General features: G+C 38.5%; 1 protein-coding gene across 5 annotated transcripts in view; it reads left to right on the forward strand.

The window, feature by feature from the left end:
• ptprz1a (protein tyrosine phosphatase receptor type Z1a) overlaps positions 1-13,705 on the forward strand; it is a 265,905-nt gene that overhangs the window by 224,486 nt on the left and 27,714 nt on the right. For all 5 annotated transcript variants that reach the window (XR_010019227.1, XM_063058126.1, XM_063058125.1 and 2 more), the window contains 6 exons: positions 766-848; positions 3,803-3,937; positions 5,307-5,441; positions 7,269-7,432; positions 8,484-8,619; positions 11,708-11,854. Coding sequence is in view for 4 of the 5 variants with exons in the window: in XM_063058126.1 (XP_062914196.1) it covers positions 766-848; positions 3,803-3,937; positions 5,307-5,441; positions 7,269-7,432; positions 8,484-8,619; positions 11,708-11,854 (800 nt within the window). In the remaining variant the exon portion in view is untranslated. The remainder of the gene's footprint in view (positions 1-765; positions 849-3,802; positions 3,938-5,306; positions 5,442-7,268; positions 7,433-8,483; positions 8,620-11,707; positions 11,855-13,705) is intronic.

A 13,705-nucleotide genomic window follows, 5' to 3' on the forward strand; every position in this document is an offset into this window, starting at 1 on the left:
TTATTTTTTTCTCTACTTCTCCCTGTCTTTGCAACTTGCTAAGCTCTCAATTTTCAAGTTCCAATGGCAAATCGTCAATCTGAAAATTTATCTTAGTCTCTCCTCAGATGCCGTCTAATCTGCTGAGTATCTCCAGCATCTTATTATCACGACAAAATAATTCTTTGCCTTTTCCCTATTCCCCAATATATTTTCTCTGACTCAGTCTGTAAAGAAGTCATTTTAAATTTTATCTGTTTGGATGTTTATCTGATGCTCTTCACCCTGTTTTGTTTCTGGGACATACTATACATTGTTGCAGAAAACTACCTTGAGAAAACCTAAGAAATTCAGTACTGCTCAACATGAATTCAGTATGATTGCTTATAATGATCTGGAAAAGTTACAAAAACATTTAATTTATATGTTTTTGCATTTTATCAATTTCTTGAAATACTGTGTACAATGTCTAATACAGTTAACTTATTTTCTGTTTCTTAACCCAAATTCAAAAGATGCCATTGTCACTTTTTCTGATTAGATCTTCTCTTAACATTAAAGTAATTTTATCTTCAATCATTAAGATTACTTTACCCTCATCACTAATTTACCTTGTTCCCTCCCTACTCTACTTGCCCTGCAAAATTTATAGCATAATACAGTATACAGAATTTAAATCCACCAAGTTGCGTTCACTGGTGGATTTCTATTTGTTTTTAACCTCTGATAATCAGTGAAATTTACTTTTCTTTTAAATAAAGGTAAAAGTGTTTTTTTTTGTTCCAGTTGACCACAGCAGAGTTAAACTCTCCCCACTCATGGAAAAGGATTCTAAGCACAGCGATTATATCAATGCAAATTACGTTGATGTGAGTAAGATACTGAATCTCATTGTAAATTCTGCGATTGCAGGAAATGGTTTTGCAATATATAGGATTTCTTTGGAAACATCCCAATTCTTAAAGTTTTTAATCTTTGGATCTATACTGCATTAATAAACGTGCTTAAACACCCAGCTTACGTTTTTAACATTGTATTCTCAATAAGCAGCAGATAAAATGTCACTATCAATACATTTATTTACCAGTGGTGTTACTGCCAAGTAAACTGAGGGAATGATGCAGTGGTGTCTACAGATCTGGGACCTGTCCAGTGTTTCTTCAGCTTTATTCTGCTTGGCTTTCCATGTTTTATTTACTATAAATGCTCTGTTAACATTGTACAAGTTAATGAGTCAGACATTCCCATTTCAGTAGAACATTCCCTTGCAAGGATATAATCCCAAATATTCCTGTAATTTTAGCAACAGACTCACAGAAACCCTGTTTAAGCAGTTTATCAGAGTATTCTTTCAAATTTGAATAAGAATCCTTCAACAGATTTATATTCTATTAAGTTTTGAAGAATGAGGGATAATTAGATTGCAATGCACAGAATTCTAAGGACACATGAAAGGGTTAGATATCAGTATTTTCACTGGTGGAAGAATCCTGGATGCAGGAATGTGCTTTTGAGATAAGGGAGTTGGGCATTTAAATCTGAGGTATGTGGACCTTTTTTTTTCTTGAAGAGGGTGGTGTTTCTGTGGAATTCTCTACCTCCAAGAGCTGTGGAGGCCAGGTCTTTAGAAGTATTTTAAGTGGAAGTAAATACATTTTTGAAAGATTAGGGAATGTGAAAGACTGGAGATCCACTGCAGAGAAGAATATGGGGACTAGAGCAGGTCCACCATGATCATACCGAATGATGGGGCAGGGTAGAGGAGCCTGATGACCTACTCTTGCTCCTGCTCCCAGTTTTTACATCCGATGTTGCAATTCTCAATTATTTTGGCACCTCAAATGTAGACAGTGCTGCTACCTGGTGTTTCCTTTGCCAAACACCTGATTAGTTTTGTCTTCTTAAGGCAAAACAATAACAACTTCCATCTATAATGTGCCTTGTAGTTGTATGTACCCAACAAATATGCTTACAATAAATACACTGACATACAACTGATTGGGGGGGCGGGGAGCCAAAATGTGATCTTGGACAAGGTAAGAGTCAAAGGTTTTGACCTCTGAGCTTCAAAAAAAAGTTTTAATTTTGGGTGGTGTCAAGTGGTGAGTATTCTCAGTGAGTTGTGTGCCCTCAATCATTGGCATCAGCTAAAATCCATTGCAGAATATAGGGACACAGTGATGGAGTTCAAATAAAGTGTGCATCTAATTCAAGAACCTCTTCATAAACCATGTCTCGAATTTTCTACAAATCAGTTAGTCTCATCTTTAGAGCGATGAGAGCCTTAAAGCAGCAGTCACTGTTCATATCCAAAATTACATACACTGTGAAGAAAGTTGTCAGAAGTGCTGGAAGATGTGGTAGGTAAGTGATGTGGAGTTCCCATGTTGGAATTACTTTACATTTGCAACACAATGTAAGGCATCTTTTAATTATTTATTTGAAATATTGTATAGTAGAGTAAAGAAAAACCTCACTGAAAATATCACACAGAAATTCTTTGTGAGATAGGCTTTTATGTAAAAATTATCAAATGCAATAAATGTTATGTGGATTGGTTTCCTGACAATGGATGCTAATTTGACCTAATAAATGTTCATTTTCTTCCACTCTGGGCATGTTTTCGCTCTAAACAGCTAAATAATCAGCTTTGTGCCCAAGACATGCTAGCAGTTGAACTTGGTTTACTTATTGACTTTTGAGTCTAAATGGTGAAAATTTAAAATATCTGCATTCTTTTAAATATTTTTGCACTGTCCGCTGCATTTGCAAATACTGCTGTTCTTGCTGAGCAGGCTACCCATAGGCGACTCACATTGTGCAGTCAACATTCCTCAGTTCACAGAGTGAAGCCTTCTGGTTTCAGATCCATTTCTCTACAGTGCTCATCCTTTGTAACCTGGTTAAAACGAACTAAGCAGAACAATTCTACAGAGGACTGAGAAGACGTAAAATTAACCTTTGCTTTGTGTAATTTAATCAATTCTGTGATATTGAAGGATTCCATATTAGTGATGTTAAAGCTGTAATAATTTTAATCACTTCAGTTTGAACCACGAAATTGGATGAAGGGAAAAATAAATTTAAGATGCATATAAGGATAAAACAGTTTTTTCCACTGATGTTTAGGATTGTCCTTTGGGGAGGAGGAGAAAGGGGAAAGAGTTGCAGTTGTTTTGTAGTTTAAATGGAAAATGAATTAATATTTAAAAGAGGAAGATTTGCAGGTCTATGGAATAAGACCAAGGGAACATGACTAATTGTACAGCTCTTTCGAAATTGGCTGTAAAGCTTCTTCTGGTCTTGTGGTTACCAGACCAGAAACAAGATCCTGTTTGATTGATCCATAACTTTGAATCCCAGCACTTATGAAGGGAATTTAAATGCAGTTAAATATGGATAAAAAGGCTAGAATCAATAATGGTAACCATGAAACTACAAGATTGATATAAGAAGTTACTTGATTCACCAAAAGTCCTTCATTAATCCAGACACAAAACAATGTGACAGGATCTTAATTGCCCTTTGAAAAGGTGTGGTGGTGGTTTGATGAACATTGCCAGTGAGATCCACAGTGTGAATGAATAGAAGCATTGTCTGATTAAAGGAATAAAAGAATAATGCCTTATCTTTCTGACTTTTCCAATAATTTTTGTTGTCTTTATATGTTTGTGTAACCTTACTTTAAAATTCAATGGGTGATCTTCCTGGATTTTTCATAATGGATTTAACGTGATTCAGAATACTTCTTAAAAGAGATGTATGCTAAACAATAAAAGCAGCAGGAAGGTAACAAAGCATGATTTTTAATTATGTCTGTCAGGGCTACAATAGGCAGAAAGCCTACATAGCAGCTCAAGGGCCACTGAAATCCACAACCGAGGACTTCTGGCGAATGATATGGGAGCATAATGTGAGCGTCATTGTGATGATCACCAACCTGGTAGAGAAAGGAAGGGTGAGTTTCAGAAACCACAATAAGTATGGTATTCAGATTATCTGTGTATATTTAACACTACAATGAAAAAGTGGAGACATTGCCACCCCTTTGTTTGGAATTCCATTTACCAGGAACTTTAGTAAAATACAATATCAACTTCCCAGTTGCACACATTACCCAATTGTGTATTTAGGCTCAGAGCTAGCATTGAAGTCTTGGAAATTCCCTTCTTAATTTCTGATGTTTCTCCAAATTCTGGCCTAAATTTATAACTAGGAATACTAGTAACTAAGATGTTTTTGTTATACTACAACTGTAAAGTATTGTATAACAAAAAATTTTAGTTAATGGTATTCCAAACAAAGCAGCAATAACACCCCCACTTCTTCATGCTAAGGTCAAATGTGCAGCAACATCGGGCTTCTTTACAGACATGCCAGTTAACATGGAAGTCCTGAAGGTCCTGGCAGCTCACCCTTGATGTTTATTTTTACCGTAACAAGGTCCTCTCAAGCAAGAATTCCAAATATATTTGTCACTCGACACAATATGCGGATGCATCTGGAATGCGTCTTTTGTCAATTTCAGTTTTGACAAGCATATGCATGTTCTCAATAGTTTAAAGAGTTTTTGAATACGTCTGAACATTGTTGCGTGTGGAATCATTAAGAGATTCTGACCATTTTAACAGTTGACTACAATGGAAGCATGGGTTAGTTGTGTGTCAAGATTTTTCAATAGTTTTGGGCTTGATTTGCTCCAGGCCCGCATGATAGAATTCAAAGCACATGGTGAGTTTAAGGCAAGGGTTATTCATACTGGAGATTGGAGATTTTTTCATTCAAACCATGCAAAACTGATCTCAAACTCTCCATGTTATATAAGGTTATGGAAGAGAGGCGTCTGCATGCTATCCTAACCTGAGAGCATTGATCCCGTTGAGTCATCAAATATTAGCCATCTTCAGAATCAGCATCAGGTTTATTAGCGCTGACACGTCATGAAATCTGTTGTTTTGCGACAGCAGTAAAGTGCCATTTATCAAAAATACTATAAATTACAATAAGAAATACATGTTAAAAATAAATAGTGCAGAAAGAGAGCAAAAATAGTGAGGTAGTGTTCGTGGGCTCTTTGTCTGTTCAGAAACCTGCTAGCAGAGGGGAAATAGCTGTTGCTAAAATGTTCAGTTTGTGTCTTCACGCTCTCTGATAGTAGTAAATGAGAAGAGGGCATTTCCTGGGTAGTGGTGGGGGTGGGGGGGGGTGGTTCCTTAACGATCGATGCCACTTTTTTGAGGTATCGCCTTTTGAAGATATCCTGAGTTACGATGCTTTGAGAAAGCTCTTGGATTGTTCTGTAAAGTAAATTCTTAATTTTCTTTCAGAGGAAATGTGATCAGTACTGGCCATCAGAAAACAGCGAAGAATATGGACACATCCTTGTATCGCTGAAGAACACGAAAGTTTCATCTTATTACACTGTTAGACAGTTTACTGTACGCAACACAAAGTTTAAAAAGGTTTGTATTTGTTTGGCTCGGTTCAGGCAAAACATTATGAAGAGTTGAAAGCATAGATTGAATTTCACCACGTTGCAAGTTGGTTTATGTTGTTTTACATATAATGTAATTTGTTCTTTGAACTTGCCTGCGCAAAATGTGTAGTTAGGGGGGAACAGGTAGATTCAGAGTAGGGCTCCCCACTAGCCTGATCTCTTTTGAACTCAAAAGCCCCATTTGCTCAGTGAAGTTGGTCTGGGATTGACAACCAAAACAGAATTATTTAAGCTATTTAACCAACAGCTCAGAGGTGCTTCTGAATAAAGTTTGAGCAACAATTTGCACTTCCTATCAACAAGCTCCTGCCCACACTGCTCCAGTGTACTTAAAGGGCAGGAGCTTGTCAATCGTTTAAATATTCTTGTTTTTGGTATATGAACCATTAATGAAAGGTGAAGAGAGTTGATGCAGGTGGCAGAACAAGTCTGCTACTTGAAGTTGACTTGGATTTCCAAATAAGAAAAAAATATAGTTGATTCTGGTTACTTGGAACTCATCGGGACCAGTACAATTTGGTCCAATTAAGTGGCTGCCCCAGTTAACCAAAGTTGCATGGGAAATAGTAAAAAATGTATAAAAGTGACAAACTATTGTTTAACTGAGTAATGAGTTATGTATTTAAATGAAATACAGAGCAAATTAGAACACCATTAATGCTACTACAGTACTACTGTATTAGTTCCTAATAGTTATCAATGGAGAAGTTTATCAGTGTACATGGCTGTGTACTTTTGATTGACTGTAAATGAACAAAGTCTGCACAGACACCTTATGCAGATAATGAACTGCCTGCAACCAATGGTTTTGATGATTGCGCCCTCCAATTCTTCATTTTCGTTGCAACATTCAAGATGATTGTCAATACCTTCTAATGCTTTGTGGTCACTAACTTGTTAAAGTAGTGAAATCGTTTTATTTTCGCTCACGGCCATTTCTGGCATCTCCAAGCCTGAATGCTAGAAACCGCATTGAGCAAAACAGTTCTGAATTGTCTTACTGCTTATTTGTCACTTGCTATCAGTGACAAAAATCACTGCTTTTAAACACAAACACACACAACTGATGCTATTTAAAAACTGTTCACTCAAAGCACAGTGTAGTGTATAATGACCATGTGAGTCCACACAACCGACGCTAGGTCGAAACAGTTTAGCAACTGTCTCCTGTCCCAATTAAGAGGCATAGTGTTCCAAATAAACAAAGGGAATCCCAGCTATTTTATCAACTAATTTTTATTCTTTAAGAGCTGCACCAAATAAGTGTCCAGCTCAATCCACTGTACGTGGAATTGTTTCCTAGACATTGCTGGTCAGAGTGACCATGGTGAGATGACATATTTGGTAACTTGGAATTATATAAAACATTTATCTGACTAAAGTTAAAGTAATTTGTTATTGTGTTCAATGATATTGTCTGACTTAAGCTGAATAAATTAGTTTACCACCAGTGAGCTTTATAGAAGTGACCCCAGTTTTTATCCTCCCTCTGACTGATTCAAGCTGGAACTTTGGTGATTTGTACTTGATTTCCAGGCTCCTGGGAAAGTCACTGAAGGGACTGAAAAAAAGAAAACTGGTTTTCCTTAGGTTAAAGGGTAGAAAGGGAGTATGGTGGGGAATGGATGGTGTTTGAACAGATGGCTGAGGCAAGCTTGAGAAATTCTGTACGATCAAGCACTTTAAGTTCCAAATTCTTGGCCTGAGGTTATACATTCTGGAACTGATTTGTTATCTTCTGCTTCAGAAGAAAATTAACATTATTATTGAACTCTTTTCTGCTCCACCACAGGGATCATTGAAAGGAAGGCAGAACGATCATGTAGTAACCCAGTATCATTACACCCAGTGGCCTGATATGGGTGTTCCAGAGTATGCCCTTCCTGTGTTAACATTTATTCGACACTCAGCAGCTGCTAAAGCCAGTCATACCGGACCTGTTGTGGTCCATTGCAGGTACGCAATTTTATTCACTACAACATCTTTTTGGTTTGTCATAGTGTGAATACGTTTAAATGGTTTCAGCTACAAGCACTGCACAAAGTACTCTCATTGCAATTGCAGATAGAGTTACGGTCTCCCCAGTTTTTGTGGGATATTGGGGGCCGAACTCCGAAGTGGTCCAATATCTGGGGTAATGTTGCCTTGTCCTGGGTTGAAATGAAGATGTGATCAGGAATAATGTAAATGGCCACTAGGCACTAGGAATTCCCGAAAGAGCTCACCTCTAGAAGGCATTGCCCCCATGTGTGAATCATTCTACCCCAACTTGGTGGTAAACTGATGGGGTGAAATCAATCGCTTGTTGTACACATAATTAGAGGTATGTGTACAATAGGGATCGAAACATACCCCACCTGTTTCCACCAGGAAAATTAAGATAAAATATTCAATTGAGATAGAATTAAATAGTTATTTATTTTCTTTTAAATCAAGGTAAAATCCCAGCATGCTTGTTAATGATAAACGTTTGCTGGTGATGATGGGCAGTGAATAATCTTAAACCAGAAGTAATCAATACTGGGTTTGTCATTCAAGATTCTTCCACCAGGCCATCAGACTGAGGAACTCATGCTGATTTGAGTGTACTCTATATTACATTGACTGTTCTACTTATTATAAATTACTATGATTGCACATTGCACATTTAGATGGAGATGTAATAAAGATTTTTGCTCCTCATGTATGTGAAAGATGTAAGAAATGAAGTCAATTCAATTCAATTCGATAAAGGGTGTGCCACAATATATTCATCATCATTCCTTCTTGTCAATATATAATCCTTAAAAAATTCTGCTAAAACTGTGCCGCAAAGTCTGGGATGGTGCAAAATAGCTGTCTTTTAGATTAATACTTGAACAACTGGCTTTGGATGCCACATTTATATAAAGAATATTTCCTTTTCTCAGAACACGTTATGCTGCACAGTTGAGTATAGCCACAATGAAGGAATGACCCATTTCCTAATTAATCACTTGTATTAGATTCCATACCATTTCTCTTGCAGTGCTGGTGTTGGGAGAACTGGCACATACATTGTAATAGACAGCATGTTGCAACAGATCAAGCAGAAAGGCACTGTCAATGTGCTGGGATTCCTTAAGCACATCAGAACACAAAGGAACTATTTAGTGCAAACAGAGGTAAGAAAAATGGTTAACTTGAAAGGAATTTTAGATGTGGCAACTAACTTGTTTTTGTTAGAATAAAGTCTTGGGAGGATTTGGTTTTTGCTTCATAATACCAAAATGGTCTCTTTCTTCCTGAAGAAATAAATACCTCGGAGTATGAGAACACAAAAAACATTTATGAAAGAAAGGCTTGTGGAATGTACATTCAGTAATGGTAACTGTAAAACAATAGAACTGTCATAGTGTTGTAACCGGGTTATCAACATGCTTCAGGGAGTGAAGGCTGTCGTCCTTTTACCTTGTCCATGAGCCTAGATGCATGGCAAAATGATTGCCTTGGGATAGCTCTCTGAAGTAGTTGAGCAAGCCATCCACCTTATGGGCAATGATTACTAGCTTTCCCAGAGCTGCACACATCCTGTGCTTTGATAATTTCAGTGCCAGTGTAAATCAAGAGTTCATTGTGTCAGATTGGAAAAAAGCCTAAGAGAATCTATCGTGATGGGATCAAAGAATCTTATCACTTCTCATCCACAATATCAGGGAAACACATTGTAAGCAGAAATGACTAAGAACTGCCTGAAAAAAATATATATATACACACACACACATATATAACCCAACTAAAATACAAGTAAGTAACTGGTTATAAAGTGAAGGGCTGAATTTGACTAGAAGTGCTACTTATGGGTATTTAAAAATTGAACATGATATTGGCCAATTATTGATTGGAATATTGATGGTAGAAGAATGGGATGAAAATTAATAGGCAGGATGAGTTGGAAAAGACCGGCTCTACTTAAAATGGATAAATCTCCCAGCTTGGATGGTCTTCACGTGCGAGTGCCTGGACCAGAAATGTTGCCAAAAGAGGGTCCGCTTGTCCCTGCCAAAAGAGATCAGAAATAACAAGACTAGGTTCCAAGCATTTCATCAGGAGGAGGAATTGGAGTTAGCTTTCCCTGCACCCTACATGGCAGGCACACCTTGCCAGGAGACTCTGCCTTTCCTAATCCGTCACTAAATCATCTGCGACAATCAGTTTATCTCCCTGTGGAATGCAAGTTAGGATTTTTTTCATAAGGTCAGGTTGGAAGTTCTTTCATGGCTACATAGGTAGTTTGCAGAGATGGGGCCTCTCTGTTGAATCAGAATCAGGTTTAATATCATATATATTTCATGGCATATGACAATATGATGGTGGAGGGGAAGAAGCTGTTCCTGAAATGTTGATTGTGTGTCTTTAGGCTCCTATACCTCCTCCTTGATGGTAGCAGTGAGAAGAGGGCATATTCTGGGTGATGGGGTCCTTAATGGCGGATGCTGGCTTTTTGAGCCACCGCTTCTTGAATACATCCTTGATCATGGAGAGGGTTGTGTCTGTGATGGAGCTGCCTAGTCTACTAACTCCTGCAGTCTCTTTTGATACTGCACATTGGAGACTATGGAGAAAGTGATGCAACCAGTCAGAATGCCCCCCACCATACATCAACAGAAACTTGCAAGGTTAGTGGCATACAAAGGCAGAGTTGAAACTATCTGTGGATGAACTCTTCATGTGGAATGGCTGGTGCATACTAGCTACCACACAACCTTTCTACCATTCAGGTGTGTGATGGAATAATCTCCACCTGCCTAGATGAATGAAGCTCCAGCAAGACTCAAGAAATCAGACACCATACAGGACAAATACATTCATATTCACCATTTAAGCATTCATTCTCATTAAAGGTACGGAGTGGCTGCAGTGTGCACAGTCTACCAAAAAAAACCCTGTAGTTATTCACTTAGCCTACTCTGCCTGTACCTTTTGAACCTGTGACTTCCATCACCAAGAAGAACAAGGCCAGCAGAAGCATAGGAACTTCATTACCTGCAGGTTCCTCTCCAAGTTACACACCATTTTGTCTTGTAAATGTGCCATTGCCGTCATTGTTGAATCCAAGTCCTGGAAACCCCTCTTCCAAAAGCACCTTCACCAGACAAACTTTTGTGGTTCAAGGGGGCAGTTAAGGATGGGCAATAAATGCTGGCTCACGTCCAAGAATATGACTGTGACAATAAAGCTTAGCTCCTAATATTGAAAAACAGTAAACAGTGCATTGTTGTTCTGAAACTCCTGGTATCCTGTAGATACTATTATGTTTTCCAGCACTCCAAAGTCCAGCCTAAAATATATGGAGTAAGTACAGGAGTGAGGAGAGCATGACACCTAAATGGTGAAGGATCTCATTAGGTCAGGCAGCATCTAGGACTAAACTGTCAACGTTTCAGGCCTAGACCCTTCTTCAGACTTTTTTTTTCCTCCAAAGATGCTGCCTGACCTGGTGAGTTCCTGCTAAATTCTGTGAGTGTGTGCTGCACAAAGCTTCCGGCATCTGCAGAATCTCTTGTGTCTATAAGGAGACCATAGGCAATGTTTACTGGCTGGACCCAGCAAGAACTGGGTCAGGGAAGATTCATCGTGCTGAGAGTACACCTACTGTCATTAAATAAACATCTTGAATGTTTTGGAGAGCAGATATGTTTTGTTTATTCCAGCAATACTGTACATTTTGCTTGATTGTGAAACACTACATGATTGTGTTTTGCTCGGGATCGTTAGTAATGTCTCAGATTTACCTGATCTGGATCTTTGGATATTTTGTTCATCTGAGCTGGGACCTAGAGAATGTGTACACCACTGAATGAGAGTTTGAAGACTGCAGCTGCAGTGGGTGATGTGTGTACCCATGCTGGGAGGAATATGCCTGTGCAAGTTGTACAGTAGGTTGCATCCTGAATGAAGTCATGGTGAACATACTTGGGTTGTTCCTTGCTAGAAGGCATCTTCTCCTTGTGTATATTTCTTACTAATCAATTTTACTTCATTACTTCACCAAGACCCTCTATTCAACCAATGTCTATTTTCAGCCTTAAAATGAAAAAAATTAATCACATATGAGCACTTTTTAAACATATCTCCAAAATTTCTCAGCTAGAATACTAATAGCCTAGAATTGTCTAGAATCTAATCCAATATATTTTACACATTGGAATGACTACCAAGTATTCTCTAGGACCAGTTATGCAGTTCCATGTCTAATACGGTTCCCTACAGGAGCAATATGTCTTCATTCATGATGCCCTCGTGGAAGCCATCCTTACTAAGGACACTGAAGTTCCTGCCAACCATTTGCACACCTACGTAAATGCTCTTCTTACTCCGGGACCATCGGGAAAAACAAAACTAGAGAAACAATTCAAGGTGAGACTCTTATTTTTACAAATATTATTGATTTTCTTCAATTTAATGTGAAGTTCATTTAGGGGTTGCTGATGTAAATAATCCCTTGGCACTAATTCGGTAGAAGTGGCTTGGCCAATATTTATCTTCTGATCAACACTTCCAACATGGATTGTGCAGTTTTGATCTTATTGCTGTTTCTGACTGCTTACCATGTACACTGTAAATAAAAACAATGTTGAAAATGCTCAGTGGGTCGGCAGCATCTATGGAGAGAGGAACAGAGGCTACATTTTCAGCTTAATGACCTTTCATCAAGATTGAGAAAAGTTGGAAAGTTGATGTTTTAAATTACAGAGAAGTGAGAGGCGGTAGAGAGAACAAAGGGAATCTCTGTGATAGGATGAAGACAATGGACACAGAAGAGGATGAAGAATTGTTAAATGTACCTGCATATTTACCCTATTTCTATCATCATCAGTTTTTTTTATTTTTGACTGCTGTGTACAAATTAAGTATATGAATTTAAAACCCTTCATTCGTTTTGAAGTGCTTTGGGACATTCACAAATGGGCATGAAAAGTACTATAGAACTGCAGTCATTTTAGAGCAATCTCTGGTCAGAAATTCTTGTATCTTCCTAACTCTTTGAGTTGCAGTTGGTGTACAACTCTAAGTGAATGGAGTTCAATCTTCAGAAGCATTCTATGTGGTGTTTTCACATTCTCCCAGCTTTCTGCTGTGGGCTCGCATTTTCTCCCAGGGCATTCTGATAGCTCAATTAACTTTTATAAATTGCCTCTGGTGTATGGGGATGACAGACGAATCAGTGGGGAACCAATGGCATGTCAGAGAAAATAGGTTACAGAGAACTAAACTCTGGGTACTACAGTAGCATAGCGGTTAGTGTGATGCTGTTACCGCTCGGGGTGTCGGAGTTTGGAGTTCAACTTTAGTGCCGTCTGTAAGGAGTCTCTGTGCATTCTCCCTGTGGAATGCAAAAGTTTCCCCTTGTGCTGCAGTTTACTCCCATAGTCCAAAGACGTATTGGGTAGTTTAATTGGTCATTGTAAAGTGTGCTGTGATTAGATTAGGGTTAATTGGGATTGCAGGAGGTTGCTGAGCGATATGGTTCAAAGGGCCAGGAGGGCCTACGTGCGGTATCCCTAAATAAATAAATAAAAGTAAGAGTGGGGGAAATATGTACAGATGGGATGATTTTGAGAGCTGGCATACAAGCCAGTGGGCTGGATGACTTCCTTCTAAGTTGTAAGGAGAAATAAATAAACTGAAATAGACAGATAGATACTTTATTGATCCCAAAGGAAATTACAGTGTTCATAGTAGCATTGCAAGTGCACAGGTATACAAATAGACAAATATTAGAAAAGAAGTAAGAAACAATTAAAAATAAGTTACCTCAAACAGTCTAACAGAAGGGGGTCATCACCTCCCTGGCTATAGGTTGATTCTTTATAGAGCCTAAATACATGAGGAATGGAGACAGTCTAGCCCCTATTGACATCAGTGGGACTGTAGAAAATAAATGCGACCCTGGTCCTTCTTGTACACAGCCTCTGTGTTGGTGCTCCACTCGAGTCTGTCATCCAGATGCACCCCCAGGTACTGGTAGGTCCTCACCACATCCACGTCCTCACCATCAGTAGTAACAGGGAGCAGAGCAGGCTTACTCTTCCTAAAGTCCACCACTATCTCCTTTGTCTTACTGATGTTGAGCTGCAGATGATTCAGCTTGCACCACTCGACAAAGTCCTCCACTAGGGTTCTGTATTAATCCTCCCATTCTCCCTTTATACACCCAACAATTGCTGGGTCATCAGAGAATTTCTGCAGATGACATGACTCAGTGTT

The sequence above is a fragment of the Mobula hypostoma genome, chromosome 9 (assembly GCF_963921235.1).
Source record: "Mobula hypostoma chromosome 9, sMobHyp1.1, whole genome shotgun sequence".
NCBI classification, from domain to species: Eukaryota; Metazoa; Chordata; class Chondrichthyes; order Myliobatiformes; family Myliobatidae; genus Mobula; species Mobula hypostoma.